Genomic DNA, 21,207 nt, shown 5'->3' with positions numbered 1-21,207 from the left:
ACTTAACCTGACCAAGTGGTGGTGCAGTGAACAGAGCATTGACCTGGGATGCTGAGGACCCAGGTTCAAAGCTTCGAGGTTGCCAGATTGAGCAAAGGCTCACCAGCTTGAGCACAGGGCCATGGACTTGAGTGTGGAATCATAAACATGACCCCATGGTCTCTGGTTTGAGCCCAAAGGTCACTGACTTCAAGCCCAAGCTCACTGGCTTGAATAAGGCATCACTGGCTCAGCTGGAGACCCCTGGTTAAGGCACACATGAGAAAACAATCAATGGACAACTGAGTGACACAACTATGAATTGATGCTTCTCACCTCCCTTCCTGTCTGTTCCTCTCTGTCCTTCTCTCTGTCTCGCTCAAACAATAAAAATAAAAGTAAAATGGCAACACTTGTAATTTATTTCTCCCAAGATGAACGGTAACTTGAGTTAGGGTGCCACATTAGTAAAAAATTTTGCTTATCTACCAATCTGGACTGAGAAATCTCTGATTTTGATTTTATATGTAAAAAATAAAAGGTAGAGGTTATCCCATCATGATTTTCAGGGAGCAAGTGATTATTGTGCTGTTGTACAAAGTTTTTTTTTTATTTCCATTTAAAAATACTTTGGTGATTCTACAATTAAGCTTAACTTTCAGCACATGCCCTCATATATACTATTAAATAGAACTCAAAGGGCCTTTAAACTACAGACAGTAGAGTTTGGATATTATCCCAAAATGAGCTAGAAACGTTAAGAAGGTTAGATTAAGATGAGATATGTTTTAGAGAGAGCCTGCTAGCAGACTGCGAAAGATTGGCTGTGTGTGTATTGAGCGGGGAAGGGGTGATAGGTAGGGAGAGTGGAGGCCGTAAGATCAATTAGAAGATATCACAGAAGTCTGGGCAAGAGGTGACATGGGCTTGAATTAAGGCTGTGACAGGGGAAATGGAACAAAGGGTCAGCTTTTGTTAGAGTTAAAAAAATAAAACAAAAAGGAAATTTTATTTTACTATGATTTGCAGTTAGAAAACATTATACATCACAACTAAGTATACACATACAACATTTTCCCCCCAAACAGTTCTTTACTACAAATGACATCTGACTATTTTCACATCAGTTCTATTATATTGTATTTGTTTAATGCTAGCTGCAACCTACTCACTTGATTCCATGGTGTAATAGGTGAGAAAAAAGAAGCTCATATTTACCACTGAGGTTGAAATGGCAGAAGGACATCAGAGTGGAGATGTCTAGGTGTGTAGCTAGATTTATGAATCCAGAGCTCTGAAAAAGAACTAGGCAATACCAGAAGCCATGCATGCATTGAGTTCATCTAGGTCTGTGCAAAAGGCAGGAGAGGAGAGGACCAAAGCAGCGCCCAGGGAAACAAGCATTCAAAGTACTGATGGTGGAAAAGGAGTCTGAAGAAAAAGAGAAAAGCTGCCTAAGAGATATGAGAACCCAACGCACAATGAGGCCATGAAAACCAAAGGAAGAGAATGCTTTGAGAAGTAATACTTTACGATCAAAAGTCAGAGTGGTCATGAGGCAATAGCTTGGAAGGAAGAGGCTGCATACGTAGAGATATTCCTAAAAGAGTGAGAAGAAATTAATGATCACAGAGTGACTTCATAGGGATGGCTTAGTCCTATGTGGGGACAGATTTACTTGGTTTAGTTATGATTTCCACCTGTCAGGTTGAGTCTACATTCACCACGAGTTTACCTTTCTGATGGGTTTGATCAACAGATTTAAGCAAGCAAACAAACAAAAAATTCACAACTTTGTATTTTAACTGTGTTGATTGCTTATTTGTATCATTGAGTCTCGTGTCTTTTGGTGGGGGAGCTAATGCCTATTGAGACTGAGCTTCCCTCAATTCACCATTTATTGACCCTTACTATGTGCCAGGCACTGTCCTGTGTAATCAGTACATACATTAAAATCTCTATTTAATTATCCCTGTTAAGCTGAATTCTATCTATTATTTAGAAGCTATGCTGCTTGGAATTGATTATGATATGATTTAGCACACCAAATAGGATATAAAATGGTATATTATATATGATGTGAGCTTAGCTCAGTGAATTTATAAGCAAGAGAAAAGCCGATTTTCTGGTATAAACTTAAATTTGCATCTTTCTTTATGCCTGCTTGTGAAAATTAAGTATCTCCCATTGCAGTCATTCCTGAACTAGATTCCAAATGGGAAATTTTGAGGGATTGGAGAATTTAGCAGATGATCCTTTTCGCTCAAAGTGATTTTTTTTTAAGACAAGCTTAAGTTTAGTACAAAACAACCATAGAGAGAGATATATCGTCAATGTGCCAGGTATGGTTGGATAGTTCTAATAATTTAAGGTTTAATAAATTTGCATGAAATTCACAGGCAATAAAGGAGAAAGAGGCATTAGTGAGTGAACTAACTAGTATACTTTTCTATAAAAACTCCCTCCTGGACACTTAGAGATCTCTACTGTTGAGTGCAAAATTCTACAGATTTCTTTATTCACTCTAAACACTTTACCCTTATCCCAAAAGAACGTGAGCTTACCATTTTGCTATTAGTTTAATCTTTTCTTTAGCATTCTCCTCAGGAAAAATAGCCTAAAAATTTTAAAATACAGAAATAACTTCAAGCAATCTCTGCTTCTTATTCCTCCTCGACTCCTCGTACGTCCACATTATGTTTTAAAAGGATCCCCAAGATGCCATCCCCAGAGGAACCATGCTGGCCATTTTCATCACCACTGTTGCCTACATAGGAGTTGCTATTTGTGTAGGTAAGTTGTGTGTCTCTGGTGTTGGCATGGCCGATTTACAAGGTGTCCGATGGGTTTTCATGTCCAATGGACTTTCAATGGAACATAAGTAAAACATTTTTTTTTTTTTTTGGTATTTTTCTGAAGCTGGAAACGGGGAGAGACAGTCAGACAGACTCCCGCATGCGCCCCACCGGGATCCACCTGGCACGCCCACCAGGGGGCGATGCTCTGCCCCTCTGGGGCATCGCTCTGTTGCGACCAGAGCTACTCTAGCGCCTGGGGCAGAGGCCAAGGAGCTATCCCCAGCGCCCAGGCCATCTTTACTCCAATGGAGCCTCGCTGTGGGAGGGGAAGAGAGAGACAGAGAGGAAGGAGAGGGGGAGGGGTGGAGAAGCAGATGGGCGCTTCTCCTGTGTGCCCTGGCTGGGAATCGAACCCGGGACTCCTGCACGCCAGGCCGACGCTCTACCACTGAGCAAACCGGCCAGGGCGTAAAACATTTTTTAAAAGGCAACAATCTTAATTCCCTTCTTAGATGCTCTAGGCTGAATGTAAATAAACTGTAACACAGGCGTCTCTGGGTCAGGTATAGGGTAGAGGTAATCAGATTGTCATTTTACTTGAACCCAAAAGGGTTTTGTTGTGCTACTCTAGTTGGTAATAATGCTACTGCCAAGAAAGCCACCATTTCTGGTGCCCACTTCCTTTGCCCTAAGGAGGCAGGCGAGGAACAGAGAAAGAGAAAGGAACCCAAAACAAAACAAAAACAACAACAAAAGCATCAGGAAAGTGTGAAGGATATAGAATTGATGACTGTGTCTCCTCTTTGCACTGCTTGCTGTCCCTGATAGAAAATGTCACTGCCACCAATCAGCAGGAAGTCATAACAAGATCCAGCTGCCAGCCTTGGCCTGGTAGCTTAGTTGGTTAGAGCATTGTCTCAATATGTCAAGGTTGCAAGTTCAATCCCTAGTCAGGACACAAATAAGAATCAACCAATAAATGCATAAATAAGTGCAACAACAAATCGATGTTTCTCTCTGCCTTTCTCTTTCTCTAAAATTAACTTTAAAATTTTGTATCTATTTATTTTAATTTATTGTGTTTACATAGATTCAAGTGTCCCACTGAGTACATCTCTCCACCCCCCTGTTCTCCTCAACCACCCCCTTGCCCCCCTCCCCCCCACACCCCCCTTTTCAGGATTTGCTTTCCTGCTCTCTATAACACTGTGTTATGTATATATAATTTCACCAATCTCTTTCCCTTCTCTGATCCCATCCTCTCATCCCCTTTCCCTCTGTCCGCTTTCCCTCTGGTCCCTTTGATCCCGTCTCTGCCTCTATTCTGCTCCTCAGTTCACATTGTTCATTAGATTTCTCAAACGAGTGAGGTCATATGATATTTTTCTTTCTCTGCCTGGCTTATTTACTTAGCATAATAGTTTCCAGGTCCATCCATGTTGTCGCAAAAGGTAAGATTTCCTTCTTTTTCATGGCCGCATAGTATTCCATTGTGTATATGTACCACAGCTTTTTAATCCACTCGTCCACTGTCGGACACTTGGGCTGTTTCTAGATCTTGGCTATTGTAAACAATGCTGCAATAAACATGGGGGTGCATTTCTTCTTTTGAATCAGTGATTTGGTGTTCTTAGTATATATTCCTAAAAGTGGGATGGCTGGTTCAAAAGGCAGTTTCATTTTTAATTTTTTGAGGACTCTCCATACTGTTTTCCACAGTGGCTGCACCAGTCTGCATAACTTTAAAAATTTTTTTAAAAATAAGACCCAGCTGCCAGCAGTGTAGGTGACCATTCTACTCACTGAGCAGAAAATATGTAGATTCACCTGCTGTTCCTAAGCTGACTTTTGTTCTACCTGTGACCTGCAGCCATACTTCCGCCTGGTTAGGAGTCACCTCGTGCTATGTCATTATAGGGGAGGAAGGATGTAGAACATTCAGAGAAGAAAATTATTTTCCGTGCACACTAGAAAATACAACTTCAGATTGAACCACTATGGAAGCCTGGATGAAAATTTTACCAAAGGGCCGTCTCAGCTGTTCTCAGCTTACTATGAAGGAAATTGAAAAAGTACATATGCTTTGAGTTAGTTTCTAAAGAAAAAAAGAAAAGAAAATCACTTTGTTTCTTGTTTCTCTCACTGCTCCTTATGTGAAAAAAAAAAAAAAGAATAATGTTGTTAACTATATTGTTATGGCATTTCCAAATTTAGTTGCATGTACAGTGATTCTATTCAAATGCTTTAGTAAATCGACATATTTTTAAATATAATTGAAATCACTTAAAGGTAAATTTGCCGAATGGTTTTCTTTCTCACACATAGGAAAAATGAAGGAATAAGTCAAATTATAGACCTGATTTCAAAGATTCTTTTAGTTCTTGCTGCTGATGGGTGGAAAACCTTGTGCTTCTCTACTTTTCCCAGGATGAGAGATGGCTAGTCATGGGGTCAAGGGCCAGTCAGGTCATTAGTGTGTAGATCATGGTTCATGGCTTGGCATCATGGGAATTTGGGGAGTTCTATTACGCAGAATTTAGAATACATGGTTTAGAAAAGTCAGCTCAACGTAAATGAACAGTGCAAAGTAAACTCTGGAAAGAATAAGTTTTTTGGATAATCAACCTCCATTATTTCAAGTGTTTATGCAGAGGCAGGCAGGATATCATACAGTCTCTCAGGACTATATTAAAAAGCTACTGCATTGACTATTTTAAATGATTCTTTCAACTTAAAGTTTCTCTGATTCTTAAGTTTTTTCTGGATTTAAAGAATATGGCGACAATTGAGGATTTCCCTTAGTTCCTACCTATCACTGGGACCTTTCATAGTTACTAGTAAAGAATAAGAACTGACCCTGGCTGAAGTTTAAAAAAGCAAAATGAACAGTTTTATTGGTTGGCATTAGTTTGCAAAGTATTTATTCTTCGGGTAGTTCAGAAAAGTTTATATATATTTCACACCTATGTTCAGATATTTAAATAATCCTATTAAATTTATAATGTCAGAAATTACAGTTACAAAAATTCATAAGGAATGTCGGTGATTAAAATATATATCAAGGATCTTTAAAATGTTTATAACTCCATTTCTGGAATCTATCCTAGAGAAATACTTTAAAATACAGAAAAAATATATATATGCACAAAAGCATTCATTACATATTTATAATAGAAAATAACAGAACCATCTAAGTGTATGAAAAAAATGGAATAAATGGAGTTAAATATTTGATAGACTATTATTTGTCCATTTAGTATTAATTAGGAACTCTTAATATTTTATCCCAAAATATTTTATTTATTATTTAAACCATTAAAATTTTATATTAAGCAGAATTATAACTTAAAAAAATTATAACTTAAAAAAATGTCATTAGTGGAAAGCAATGCTGTGGGTCACTTAATTACCCAATTCAATAATGCCATCCCTCGTTTCTCTCACAGATGAGACCATAAACCTGCTTGAGAAACACCAAATCAGTAGCACAAAGCCAGAAATCTAAATTGAGTATGTATTATGTGCACTGTATGTGCATTTTAACGGATCAGAAAGTAAGGTATTCCAAACTGTCAAGTGCCTTACAGAGGCAGGTGAGAGCTATGACTGAAATCACACAGGGCAGGAAGGGTGGAAGCTTGTTAGACACAGCGGGTGCTCTCCGGCTTCAGAGAATGGGAACTCCCTGGTGCCCTGTCCCAGGATGCGTTGGTAATGAAGACAAGATATAGCCAGTGGACCTGCTCAGATTCAAAGTAACCTAAGTGTTTGTTCAGAAGAAGCCCTTAAGGGAACAGAACTCTTTTTTTTTTTTGTATTTTTCTGAAGTTGGAAATGGGGAGGCAGTTAGACAGACTCTCGCATGCTCCCGACCAGGATCTACTCAGCATGCCCACCAGGGGGCGATGCTCTGCCCATCTGGGGCGTCGCTCTGTTGCAACCAGAGCCATTCTAGCGCCTGAGGCAGAGGCCACAGAGCCATATCCTCAGCACCTGGGCAAACTTTGCTCCAATGGAGCCTTGGCTGCGGGAGGGGAAGAGAGAGAGAGAGAGGGGGAAGGGTGGAGAAGCAGATGGGCGGTTCTCCTGTGTGCCCTGACCGGGAATTGAACCTGGAACTCCTGCACGCCAGGCCGACGCTCTACCACTGAGCCAACCGGCCAGGGCCATGGAACAGAACTCTTCATATAAAGAAATGACAAGCCACTCTTTTTTCCCAGGGGCCTGTGTGGTCCGTGATGCCACTGGAAACATGAATGACACCATCATTTCTGGGATGAACTGCAATGGCTCAGCAGCCTGCGGGCTGGGCTATGACTTCTCAAGGTGTCAAAACGAACCATGTCAGTACGGGCTGATGAACAATTTCCAGGTTTGAGCTGCCATAATTATAATAACATTGATTGCCTTTGTTTTTACTTTTATAGCATCATGTATAATGAAACTTCTGACTTTGCATCTGATTGATTATTGATTGATTTGAATTCAGCAAAGAACAATTGGTGTGAGAGGGCAGGGAATCATACAGGCATTAAGAGGTCGCAAGTCCTGTGGCTACATTTACTGTGGTAAGGAAAGAACAGGCACTTGTATGAATTGCACCGCCAGAGAAGGATCACCACCTGAATTGTGGTGATCCAATCAATTGTACATGATTCCAAGGCGGAAAGAAGGAGAGACTGAGGTCAATTAGCACTTAGAATGCATTTCATGCACGGACTTCGACTTAGGAAAAGCCTCTGTGGTGGTCCTGGAGTACCTGGAAGACGAGGCCAAGAGGGAAAGTGTGAGCAGCAGAGGGTGAGGGAAAAGAGGAGGGAGGAGCAGGGGAGGTTGGGAGAACTGTAGGACTAGAAACATACTAATTTGGGTGAACAACTGGTGAGCAGAGGGAGAAGCAAATATGTCATGAAGGCCTCATTCATCTATTTTAACAACCAACGAAGAGAAATGAACTCAGCTGAAGTCATTATTCTGAACTATGACTTAAATGGATAGAATCTCATCATGTCTCATATCTAAAATTATGTTTAATAAGCACAGAGAAAGTGAAGGCTTGCAAAGCTTCCATGCACAGGAAGAACAAGAAAGACTAATAATACCTTTTAAAAGACTGGTACATAGCTGAATCCTGCCCCAAACCTTATTACAATACCATTTTCTGTGAGATAAAATTTCCCATTATGAAAGAAACATACACTCACAAAGAACAGAGGGTGAGATGTCAAAATTCTTGAAACCTTTCTTTATTCTTTCCAGTGTCTTCTGGATGAATTGTGATGAACATTTATTATTTTTATAATCAACAAAAAAGCCATTTCTTTTTTCTTTTTTTTTTTTTTTTTTAGGTGAGAGGAGGAGAGATATTTGGGCAGACTCCCACATGTGCTCAACCTGGATCAACCCACCAACCCCATAAGGGGCTGATGCTTGAGTATTAAGCTATATTTATTGCCTGAGGCTGATGCACTCCCACAGAGCTATCCTCAGCACCCAGGGCCACGCTCAAACCAATCGAGCCACTAGCTCTGGGAGGGGAAGAGGGACAGGAGCGGGAGATGGAGGTGGGGAATAGCAGATGATTGCTTTTCCTGTGTACCCTGACCGGGAATTGAACCTGAGACATCCATACACCAGGCCGATGCTCTATCCACTGAGCCACTGGCCAGGGCCAAAAAGGCCATTTTCATTTTGAAAAAAAAAACAAAAACAGCCAACTCTTAAAAACTTGAGAATAAAATGGGTAGGTCGGGTGGATTCTGGATAGAAGCAATTAGTTTATAAACGAGATTTCAAATCTCAGAAAGTAGAAAGGGAAGTATTTGAATACAAAAATCGGCTCTTTTTATTTATGTGTTTGTTTATGTATTTATTTGTTCTTACTGTGTGTTGGATGAGTTTCCTTACTTGAACCTCTCTTCTCAAGGTCATGAGCATGGTGTCCGGGTTTGGCCCCCTCATCACTGCTGGCATCTTTTCTGCAACGCTCTCGTCGGCCCTGGCCTCCCTCGTCAGCGCTCCCAAAGTGTTCCAGGTGATAACAAGCCCAAGAGCATGTGCTTCTCCCTAATGCTGTTGCCACTGAACACGGATTGAGCTGAAATATTCATTCTCCCCGGCAATCGTTTTCCATCATTTTCTGAAACAGTTTAATGTGCGCAGCTGGCTCAAATGCTGTGTCTGCCACATAGTCGAGATCGATTTAAATAATATAAAGAGTGATGAACTGCAGTGCTAACTTGTGGCTCATATTGTGTATCACTCTATCTCTTGCCCAATCTTCTTGTTTGAATCACCTAGGGAAAATGGCTGTGCATAGATATAAATGACAAATTTCTTCTCTTCTTTCCCATTAGGCTCTGTGCAAGGACAACATCTACAAAGCCCTGCAGTTCTTCGCAAAAGGATATGGGAAAAACAATGAACCACTGAGAGGATACATTCTCACTTTCGTTATAGCCATGGCATTCATTCTTATTGGTTCGTAGAAGTCTCGTTCTTACTGAAAGCCAAGTAATTCTCCTGATACTTATAAGGTTCTTCTTTTAGCTTGAGAAGTTACCTGTTTTGTGTTTCATATTCCATTTGGGAATATTGGATCCTTTCTAAGACGGAAATGAGAAATCCTTGGGCAAAGAGGGCCTTTGAAGACTTGAGGTGGACTTTGAACTTTAATCTGTTTGAATCTGAGTGTTGGAAATTCATCCAGCGAAATGTAACTGAATTCATCCTTCAACCTGAGCGTTATTGCCTAATTCCAAAGTCTCCCCGAGCTGCCACCGGGCTTTACATCTCCTAGCCTGGCAGCTAGCAGGGCAGTTGAAGTGTCTGTTTTCAAAATGTGGTCTGTTGACCACCTGGGTCAGATTGAGAAGCACCTGCAGGTTTGTTAAAGTGCAGATTTTTTTGGCCATAACCCATGAGTAAGAATCAGAATCTCTGGTGACAAGGAATCTTCATTTTCACAAGTTCCTCATGAGATTCATAGACCACTTTAGTTTGAGAACCATTTAATCCATATTTTCATATCATCTCCTTCTCCCTACAATATAGAGGCAGCCCCATCATCTTGGAGAGGCACATGCATTAATGTAGGCTGCATGCTCCTCACTGTCCCTAAGGCATCTCCTGTGCTGGTGAGCATGTCAGAGGAAAAGAAGCAAGAGGTCAGGATGGTAGTAACTGTGCATAGAAGGGCAGAGCCTTCCTCAGCAGAGAGATGCCAAACAATGAAGGCTCCCCCTTGATCACAAAATCTGGAAGTGACTGCAGTTCACGAATCCTCATAAGATTTCTACGAGGTTGAAGATATTTGTTACAAGGTAACAAAGTTTGTTAGATTCTTTTTTAATTAAACAAAAAAGTAATTCTCTATAGATGTTTCAATTAGGCAGTTCAAGCTTCAAGACTTCAAATCAGCCTGACCAGATAGATGGTGGCACAGTGGATAGAGCGTCGGACTGGGATGTGGAGGACCCAGGTTCGAGACCTCGAGGTCACCAGCTTGAGCGCGGGCTCATCTGGTTTGAGCAAAAAGCTTACGAGCTTGGACCCAAGGTCTCTGGCTTGAGCAAGGGGTTACTCAGTCTGCTAAAGGCCTGCGGTCAAGGCACTAAGATGTCGCGAAAAAAAACTGATAATTGATGCTTCTCATCTCTCTGCGTTCCTGTCTGTCTGTCCCTATCTATCCCTCTCTCTGACTCTCTCTCTCTCTCTCTCTGACTCTCTCTCTCTCTGTCTCTGTAAAAAAACAACAGTGCAGATCAGCCTCAGGGCACCAGCTTTGTGGCAGCTAGTTTCACCTACTTCCTGCTGGCCTCATCTGGCTTCATGTGCTAGTGTCACACCCAGCTGCCACATGTGTGTCTCTATCACTGAGGTTGACAGACATCTGCCATTCAGAGAAACAGGACCATCTCTAAATTATTTCTTTTGTCACAACTAAACCATTCAGCTGGGATTAAATCATACTGGATATTTAGCTACTGCAGTAAAAATTTTTTTTTTTTTTTTTTACAAATCTTGAGAGGTAGAACTCTCTGGAGAAGTAGAAAAGTACAAATGACTAACAAGAGTTCTGAAAGTCAGAGAGAGCAAGTCAGGTATATGCAGAGAGATTTCCAATTAGGCAGTTCTGGTGTACTGGTATTTAACTAATCTGTCACCCTGCAGCACCTTGGTATGCAAAGCAGATAAAGAACACAGGATTTGGTACCTCTGGAATAGCCACGGGGGAGTTTATCATCTGCCCAGTTCCCAAACCCTCTGCCCATTCCCACTCAAATTTTTTGCAGGTTGAGGTCTCGACTGCCTATTTTTTAATTGGTAGAGTTCTTTTGCTTCTTATTTTATGGAAAAGAAACTCTGGCTTAGAATACATTTTAAAATGAATGTAGCCCCAAAGTAAAATCACTAACTTCTTAAACTTTGACAGATGCTAGCTATGTTTTCAATTTCCAAATAAAGTCAAGCTTTTAGGCTGCAACAGCTGTTCAGTCCCTGGTCTCATCACTCAAGTGTACATGCTCATTCTGCTTTCTTCACAGCGGAACTGAACACCATCGCTCCCATCATCTCCAACTTTTTCCTGGCCTCATATGCACTTATTAATTTCTCCTGCTTCCATGCCTCTTACGCCAAATCTCCAGGTAAGCTGATGTTTGAAAACTAAAATATGCATAAGCCAACAGTTAGTGCCAAAAAAAAAAAAAATGAAATAAATCAGTGAAAGTGCTTAATCTGTGTTTATCTGTTTCCTTGTATCCTAGTGGGCAGCGTAATTCACTTTGTTTTGGTGAGGTGGGGATGACTTCTGAAGTAGGAAAGGAAACATTTGAGCAATGGCCTTTGCGACCAACCATAAAGTCAATTTTCTCCTGTGGCAATAAATTATTCATTGCGAGAGAAACCACATATATTTCAGCAGTAGAAAAACACCACTATTTATTTTCAGGGTGAAAGTGATCGCAGAAGTGGAATAAATGTATATATTTGAAACTTCCTTACTATCAATTTGTTTCCTGCCCATGGTGCAGAAGGCAAGGATGAGTAGCTCCCATAATTACCTGCTGAGCGTAGTCAATGCCAATTCCCAGTGAAGCCACTGACATCTCTGCCCTCTCAGACTGTGGATTAAAGTGGTGCAGACTTTCACACCGAAGACCCTTCCCCTACCTAGTCACCCTTCACCTTCTCTTTGCTTCCATTGGCCAATGGAATTTCTCCTGCCTTTCCACCAGAATAGAGATGTCATTATCAACCCTCAGAAAATTCTTTACCATGGGGACTTTCATCAGGGATATAAGACATTTCCAATTTTTTTCCAGTCTGGCACAACTGGAGCCTCCTTTAAAAAGCTGCTGCTAATAAGACAAAAGGTAGATGGAAGGATAACCTTCATCCACACAGGGCTAATAGGTTCCAGAAAGTCCTGAGGACTTTTTGTTTCTGTTTTGTTGTCTTCTTCTAGTCAGAGAATATCACAAATCATAGAATTGTGTGTGCCACCATGCCATTTTATGTCCGTTTTTGAAAAACACGGTGAAGTAATAGAGGTGGGCAGGGGAAAATTTGAAAAGAAAGGAGGGAAAGAGGAAGAGATAAAAAGAGGAAAAAGAGCAAAGCACAAAGAGGGGGATTGGTAGATGCTCAGGCCCAGAAACTAAGACTCTCCCCCACTTCTCTCTCTCCCCTTTCCCCCTCTTATTTCACACACACACTCACATGCACAGAACCAGACTCAGAGACAACTAAGGGCACCCCCAGTGATGTTCTCTAAGTGCCATATTCATGTTGTGGCCATTTAGTAAATTGCTCTAGAACTGTGGTCCTGTAAAGCCAGGAGCCGTGGCCAGGGCCACCATCACAGCAGCCTGGCCCTTGCAGGTTCGCATTGGATTCGGACAGTCGGTAAAGAAACAATGGAGCCAAAAACTGATAGGCCATTTTCTTTAATTCTAGCTTGCACCCGGCGGGCAAGTAAAAATACACACTGGGCTCCAAAACCCACTCACATTCAGTGCTCACAAAGCCACTGACTTATCCGAGTTTCCTAGAATCAAAGGTTTCTAGCTCACTAGCCTATTCTCCTCAGTTCCCCATCTCCTTCCTTCTCTACACAAACTCTACACAAACTGGCATCTCACTCAGCACTCCGCCATCTTGGCTGCTTCTCCTGGCCACATGGCCTCTTTCTGCTGCTCTCTGCTCTGCTCCCTCTGCTCTCTCATGCTAATCATCCCAGGAACCAAGAGCAAGCTCCCGTTCTGCCCCCATTTTATAGTGTAGAAATCCAAACCTTTAATCCAATATACAAAACAGGGAAGTCTCTAATACAAAGTCACTTTCTGAGGCATGATTGGATTGTACTGCCTCCATTTTTGGTCTACATCAAAAAGGGTAGGAAAAGCTTAATCCCAAAACCAAGCCCCAGGCTACAAGGATTCTGCCTGCCCACTGCCTGCCCCCAACACACATTAATATCACCTGGGTGACGGCCTCCACGTGGGCAGCATCATCTTTAACAAAGTGAACATAATACATTATATCTGCCCAACAGGTCCCCAACTTTTTTTGGGCCACGGACCGGTTTAATGTCAGAAAATATTTTCACGAACCGGCCTTTAGGGTGGGATGGATAAATGTATCACGTGACCGAGACAAGCGTCAAGAGTGAGTTTTAGACGGATGTAACAGAGGGAATCTGGTCATTTTTAAAAAATAAAACATTGTTCAGACTTAATAAATAAAATGGAAATAATGTAAGTTATTTATTCTTTCTCTGTGGACTGGTACCAAATGGCCCAAGGACCAGTACCAGTCCACAGTCCGGGGGGTTGGGGACCACTGCTCTAGAAGACTTAGAAAGCTCTGCTGTGATTTGGCAACTCCAAGTTTAAAATGCTCTTCATCCATAGATCAAATGAACCCTTCAAATCAGAACTTCCCCATCTTGATTGTACTGTCTCCCAGGTTCTTTAATTTCAGGAAGCTAACAAAACATGGGAAACCCCCTCGCATGTATGAACCAAGAGAAATATTTTCATTGCAAAAGCAAAGCATATCATTGCACCAGTTTACAAAGACATTGAAGACAAATATATCCCTCTTTTCTCATCTAGTATTCTGAAAGGGCAAGCACCAGCCACCCTGCAGGAAGAACCTGCAGGAAGTTAATGGGTTGACTTTTGATGAGGGCTTTGCTTTGTTCATGGGAAAACAAGCCATTGTCTTCACCTTCTCTTTCTTGACCTGCCAAGGAATGCCTCTTGCCCCTCCCCACAAGACTCCACTTTTCCGTCCTCTCTACCTCCTTTCAACTCCGAATGGCACAGGTATCAATCAGAAGCTCAAGGTTTCGTAGTTTGGGAAGACAATCAGGGCATGCAGGAAGGAGCCACAAAAAACACATTTTTCTGTATTTCACAACATCCGTATTTGGTATAATTATACCTTCATAGGCCAGAGACCCTAGATCTTAGAAAACTAATAACAGTTAGAAACTTGACCTTAAAGTTCTGATTTCTATGCTAGGGAAAAACAAAACAAAACATATTATCTGTATTCTAATAATATGCAGTGGCGTGATGGTGATAATGTGAAAGTTTTTCTTGTACACAGAGATATTTTTTCTTTTTTTACTCTCAGGTTGGAGACCTGCATATGGAATTTACAACATGTGGGTATCTCTGTTTGGAGCTGTTTTGTGCTGTGCAGTCATGTTTGTCATCAACTGGTGGGCAGCTGTCATCACCTATGTCATTGAGTTCTTTCTCTATATCTACGTGACCTACAAGAAGCCGGGTAAGTTAAGAAGGACTGTACAGGAGTGGTTTTACAAAGCAGCCTCTAATTACCCATTTATTCAACAAACAGTTACTGAGCAGCTCTTACGTGCTAAGGTGTGCTGTGCGTATGGTGGGCATTAACAATATGATGTAATATATCATGCACTGATTTAATCCTCACAGTAATGCTGTACACTAGCTATTATTAGGCCCATTTCACAGATGATGAAAACACTGGAGTGCAAGGAGTTGACCAGTTGCCAAGGGAACAGTCAGGGTCTGATGGAGCTGACATTTTAACTACAGGGTGTATGCTACAAACACCGAAAGCTTCTCGTTATATCACCTTCTATGTCGTGATAAATGCAAGATAGTCCCTGTTCTCAGTTTACAGACCTACACATAAGCAATGAATAATATAGTATAATATTATAATATAATAATATAATTAATATAATATAATATAATATAATATAATATAATATAATATAATATAATATAATATAATGTAAAGTGAGAGTAACATGAATGAATTGCTGAGAAAATGGGGGAAATGGATAGACTGCAGATGGGGGAGGCTAGAGACCACAGTCAGGTACTGAAAGGTCCAGTCTCAGGCACCCGAGCCACCTCTACTCCGCAGGTAGAGCATAGAAGGCAGCAACTACTATAGAGGGGGGTTGTTTGTTGTTTATCTTTATTACTTCATATATTTTCAACATTAGGTATAATTCACGTATAGTAAAACTCACCCTTTTATTTATTTATTTTTCTGGGGTTCAAGTATGTCTACTTTTATTGAAGTTATATAGAAATATGACTTTAATGTTTTCTTTCCTTTTCAATCAAATTCAGATATAAAAATATTGATAATGTGCAATTTGCCAGATAGTCACACTGCCCTTGATGTGGTAGGTTAATGTTGATATGTCTTTTACGATTTGATATCTAACTGAAGAGACCATTTTGAAAAGACAGATTTCGCCTGAGCAGGCGGTGGTGCAGTGGATAGAGCATCAGACTGGGATGCAGAGGACCCGGGTTTGAGACCCCGAGGTTGCCAGCTTGAGTGCGGACTTATCTGGTTTGAGGAAAAGCCCACCAGCTTGAACCCAAGGTCGCTGGCTCCAGCAAGGGGTTACTCGGTCTGCTGAAGGCCCGCAGTCAAGGCACATATGGGAAAGCAATCAATGAACAACTAAGGTGTTGCAACGTGCAATGAAAAACTAATGATTGATGCTTCTCATCTCTCTCTGTTCCTGTCTGTCTGTCCCTGTCTATCCCTCTCTCTGACTCACTCTCTGTCTCTGTAAAAAAATATATATATATAAATAAATAAATAAATTTTAAAAAAAGAAAGAAAAGACAGCTTTCATTATAAACTGGATGGTGGAGTCTTTCTCTCACAAGCAGTTTCCCACTTTGGATTAAGTATTTTGTAATTGGAATCTCAATGAACTTGAAGGATACTTGCTCCAGCTCACCCAGTGGTGGTATTAAAATAATTTAGCAATCGGTTCTCTGCCATAATGAAAGGTAGTTTATTATTTCATGTATTTAATACTTAAATAAGAGCAGTAAAAGAGGTACACAAAACTAGATTATGTTATAAGAAATAGTTTTAAAATATTAAATAATACCTGACAAAAACAATAAAACTGTTATTTAAGATATTTCCATATTGCTTCTCGACTGACATCCTCACTTGCCATTTTTTTCACCTGTGGAAGGAATGAACATTACTTTTGGTGCTTAGAATGTGCTGTTGTGCAGATGAATGTTAAAAAAGAATAAGAAATGTAAATTTGTGATTTCCACATTGGGCGGCTGCCCAGGTGCCCACCTTAGAGAGAACCCTGATTACAAGTGCCATTTTAACAACCAGTTTGCCAAACTCAACAAAAAATTAGGTATAGTTTCTGCTGAATTGATGTGAACCAACTGAATCTCACCACTGAATTCACTCACCCCTTATTTGCCATTGATATATCTTCTCTAGTCAAGTGTCTCTCATTCTTTTGCCCATATTATTGAGTTATTTTCTTATTATTCAGTTGTAAAGTTCTTTATAAATTCTGGGTACAAATCCTTCACAGTATGTGTTTTGCAAATATTACCTACAGGTTTATGACTTGTATTTTTATTTTCTTATAGTTTGTTTTGAAGAGCAAACAGTTTTAATTTTGACAAAGTCTAACTTATCAATTTCTTTTCTTTTATGGTTTGGCTTTTTGCTTTTAATCAAGATATTCTTCCCTAATCCAATGTCACAAACTTCTACAAGTTTTAATGTTTTTGATTTTAAACTTTTTTATTTTAAAATGTTTTGATTTTAAACAGTTCAAAACCCTGGGCTTGCCTGGTCAAGACACATGGTAGTTAATGTTTCCTGCTCCTCCCCCTTCTCTCTCTCTATCGCTCTCTCTCCTCTCTCTCTAAAAATGAATAAATAACTTTTTTTTTTAAATCTAGTGTTTAGATTTTAAACTTATGTTTAGTATCTATTCTGAGTTAAATTTTTGTATATAACGTGAGGAATGTTTCTAGGTTTATTTTTTTACATATAATATTCAATTGACTAATAGGGTTTTTATAAGAATAAATTAACTTAAGGTATGTTAAATGCCTGGTATACAGTCAACACTTAATCAATTTTAATCTTCTTTATCTCGAGATAATGATGTCCTACCATTTCTGTGATTATTCTAAGCAAGACAGGGGAGATGGTAATTCTGCCATCTGGAATGAATCTGTTCCTTCTCTTCAGGGACTTTCTCTTATAAAATTTAGAGAATCCATCTATTATTTAATTTGTTCAAAAAAGACGAAAGTATGGTAGTGCTTACCTCCCTTATTAGGAAGATTATCCTAAAAGATCAAACTAAAATGCTTAATAATGGTTGACTCTTTTCATAGACAGCCGGTAATAAGAAATAAAGATTAAGATTGTTACACACTATCTTTGTATACAAATGCCTCTTTTTTTTTTTCTTCAGCTTAAGAATTTGTGAAGAACCCTTGAATTTTTTCAGGGGCTGATCATTTTCCCAAGTCTATTGTCGGCAATGTGGTGTTTAGCCAGCCTCTCCACAGAGCAGGATTTCTAGGGCTGCAGCTTTCAAGTCTGATCTTTAGCTGGAAAGAGAGGCTTTACTTCTAAGAATTCACAAAGTGTTCATAGAAGAACAATGCTCCTTCTAGGCAATACTACATTATATGTTCTCTAATATCATCACTGCTGACATAGTCAGGGAAAATCATAGAAGAGAATCTCTTATAAAAATTATTCACAGTCCACAGAAAAATGTCAATACTGATTGTGCAATGTTGCTCTTTCTTCTGCAGATGTGAACTGGGGCTCCTCCACACAGGCTCTTTCCTACGTGAGCGCTTTAGACAATGCTCTGGAATTAACCACAGTGGAAGACCATGTAAAGAATTTCAGGTAGAATGGGCTTCTCAGGCATCCTGGTATTGTTCCACATTAGAAATTGCTTTTCTTTACAGGGCACAGATGCACTAGAATAGTTGGATGATCTATGGGTATAGTCTAAGACTGGGCAGTCATGCAAACTACCACATTTTCATGATAGCACCTCCTGTAAACAAGTGCTTCTTCTCTTCCACTCTTAGCTATGCCTACCCCCAAATATAAACCTCAGAGTGCCAAGGATCGCTTTCCATGCATGTGGGTAAAGAGGTTGATCTAAGTCAGGGGTCCCCAAACTTTTTACAACAGGGGGCCAGTTCACTGTCCCTCAGACCGTTGGAGGGCCAGACTATAAAAAAAACTATGAACAAATCCCTATGCACACTGCACATATCTTATTTTAAAGTAAAAAATCAAAATGGGAACAAATACAATATTTAAAATAAAGAACAAGTAAATTTAAATCAACAAACTGACCAGTATTTCAATGGGAACTATGGGCCTGCTTTTGGCTAATGAGATGGTCAATGTCCGGTTCCATATTTGTCACTGCTAGCAGTAACAAGTGATATGATGTGCTTCCAGAGCCATGACGTGTGCATCCCGCATCACCAGAAGTAGTACTGTAGTGAGTGATGCTGCATTTTGCGACGACGCCACATACAGTACTCCAGGAGCATCCTGTGCTCCTCTCACTGACCACCAATGAAAGAGGTGCCCCTTCCAGAAGTGCGGTGGGGCCGAATAAATGGCCTCAGGGGGCCACATGCAGCCCGCGGGCTGTAGTTTGGGGACCCCTGATCTAAGTGATAAGATTTTAGAGAGATGTCCCCAAATGCCCACAAACTTCAATCCTTGGTGCTGTCTTCATCATCCAACTTAATGTTTTGTGGCTTATTGAAGTTGCTTAGAAGTAACACTTTAAGCTCTTATTAGTTATATCTTCTTTTGAATGGAATCTCAACACACAAGTTTTGCAAGGAGAATGAAGGAAAATCCTGGGTAGAAAAGGACAGGTGGTATTGGGATTTGGAACAAGATGGTGTCCAGAGGGAAATAGACAGGGGGAAGCCAAAACCACCTTTCCTTACTTTACATTTTTGATGCCACTAACTAAACTAAGAGTACAAAGATGACAAGATGCACAGGAAGGATAGATTCAAGACTTCTGGTGAGAAACCCCAGAAATAGTTAGGAAAGAATTTATTCCATTTTACCAGGCCTTCTGGACCTGCCATGTTCACTGGGGCGATTCTGAGCTCATAGGCTTCTTACAATGGTCAGTCTCACATCTTCTCGTCTCTGCTTCCAGGCCCCAGTGCATTGTCTTAACAGGGGGACCCATGACAAGACCCGCTCTCTTGGACATCACTCACGCCTTTACCAAGAACAGTGGCCTTTGCATCTGCTGTGAAGTCTTTGTGGTAAGAGTCAGTTCACCTCAGAAGAGTGCTCTCTCCTCTCTGCTCACCTGGTGTTATTTTAGGTGAGCCAGACGGGTCCATGCAGGGAGAGGAAAATGGCAAGGCATTTTGGACAAGAGCCCTTTTCCTTGATTCATACGGCAAGGACTAGTAAGGCCCGTGATCCTGAACTTCAATGAGCGGATAAAATGTGTTTCTGATTTCACAGGAGACCAACTAAAGGTGATAAATATTTCCAAATGATGGCTTTTGAGTCAAGGAAAAAGAGAACTGGCTCAGAAATAAATAAATAGCATGAAGGCATTTGGGGTCATAAATGTCCACAGAAATCTGAAAGGATGAAATGAGCCGGAGAGTGCTATTCTATAGATTACCTGATGGGGAGAAAACCAGACGTAATGGCCTTAAATGAGAGCACAGAGAATTTGGATTAGATGTTTGGATAAACTTGATGGCACTATAGATATCTAGGGAATTAAACAAGGTTTTCCATGTCTTAGATAAACATTCAGAGCTGAACGAGTTCCTTTTTGTTCAGAAAGTACATGGTAGACTAATGATAACTTACTGGCAGTTTTCCCATGAGATATCAAAATAGAAGCTAAATTTTAACCATAATTATTGACTGGGAACCAATCTCTAAAGTGAGGAGGAGCATTAAAATTATAGCAAAATAATAAATCTAAGTCCTTTATTTCTGCTTGTATCTTGTATCTCAAAACTCTTTCACATACACACTCACACTACTCAAAATTCTTAGCTACTTCAGTTTATTTTTATAATAGCTACCTATTCATCAAAGTATTTTTCTACAGTTTTTATTTGATCTACATAACAGCTGAGTGAAGCTGAAAGGAAAAGAAGACTTGTTCTCACTTGGCTGATTGGAAACATGAGATTCAGGAAAATCAAGTTACTGCACAGGGTCAAATGACAAGAAAGTGACAGAGCTAGGATGTCAGTCTAGGCCACCTGATTGTGCTCTGTGTTACATCACAAGGAGAAAACTTTAACAGACTTGTATCCTGAGAGTGTTGTTAGCATCAGATACTACTACTACGTAGGCATCCAATATCTGCCAGAGAAGAATAATAGGGCCATCAAGAAGCTGTGTAACCCTGGGGTCAGTAAATTGTGCCATCATGCAGGGGTTAATTTATCACACGGCATCATAACCGGCACTTACGCATCTTTTTACACTTGACAATACTCTGAACACTACATGAAGCCAGTTGGTCATATTCTCTTTCTTCTCGGTGCTTATATGATAGTAACTCAAACATTATAACTCAATGCAATTATCCAGTAGGGGGTGAAGGGAATCCTACTGACTACAGAAGATTGACAGTTTAAGTAATGACCAACTATGACTCCAGAGGATTTTTTAAAAATCTTATCAAGCACCCTTTTCTTATATTATCAACTTTGGTGCCCTGGATGAGTGGATTTCATTTTGGCCAATCTAATACAGGGGTGGGTTTTGATGGAATAAGTAGGTTGGGGTGTTTTTCTTCTCCAGCAATTTAGAGAAAACTTAGTTTAGCAGGGAATAGGTATCTTCCGGGCAGGAGAAATGAACTGGGAGGATAAATAGTCACGTGTTGGCAAGAGAAACAAAGTCTTTTTATAGAGACAAAATATATTGCTTTAAATTAACCCTTTGTTGCTCTAACTATAATAAAAGAGTATGATTTTAGAATGTCATTTCATGTGAAATAAGTACCTAAGTCTGCCTCCAACAGCTCCAGCTGTTTGACATGTATATTGGACCACATTATACATCACTGGGC

The 21,207-nt window shown here is 40.3% G+C and overlaps 1 protein-coding gene across 3 annotated transcripts in view; it reads left to right on the top strand.

Annotated features, from left to right (window-relative positions):
* The window catches only part of SLC12A1 (solute carrier family 12 member 1), a 93,723-nt gene that overhangs the window by 31,336 nt on the left and 41,180 nt on the right, over window positions 1-21,207 (top strand). For all 3 annotated transcript variants that reach the window (XM_066344298.1, XM_066344299.1, XM_066344300.1), the window contains exons 10-17: window positions 2,688-2,772; window positions 6,998-7,149; window positions 8,704-8,811; window positions 9,134-9,257; window positions 11,324-11,425; window positions 14,424-14,579; window positions 17,909-18,008; window positions 19,306-19,417. In XM_066344298.1, the coding sequence (XP_066200395.1) occupies window positions 2,688-2,772; window positions 6,998-7,149; window positions 8,704-8,811; window positions 9,134-9,257; window positions 11,324-11,425; window positions 14,424-14,579; window positions 17,909-18,008; window positions 19,306-19,417 (939 nt within the window). The remainder of the gene's footprint in view (window positions 1-2,687; window positions 2,773-6,997; window positions 7,150-8,703; window positions 8,812-9,133; window positions 9,258-11,323; window positions 11,426-14,423; window positions 14,580-17,908; window positions 18,009-19,305; window positions 19,418-21,207) is intronic.

Source organism: Saccopteryx leptura, chromosome 6 (assembly GCF_036850995.1).
Source record: "Saccopteryx leptura isolate mSacLep1 chromosome 6, mSacLep1_pri_phased_curated, whole genome shotgun sequence".
Taxonomy (NCBI): domain Eukaryota; kingdom Metazoa; phylum Chordata; class Mammalia; order Chiroptera; family Emballonuridae; genus Saccopteryx; species Saccopteryx leptura.
Note: the sequence above shows the minus strand (reverse complement) of the source record. Positions and strands in the feature narration are given on the sequence as shown.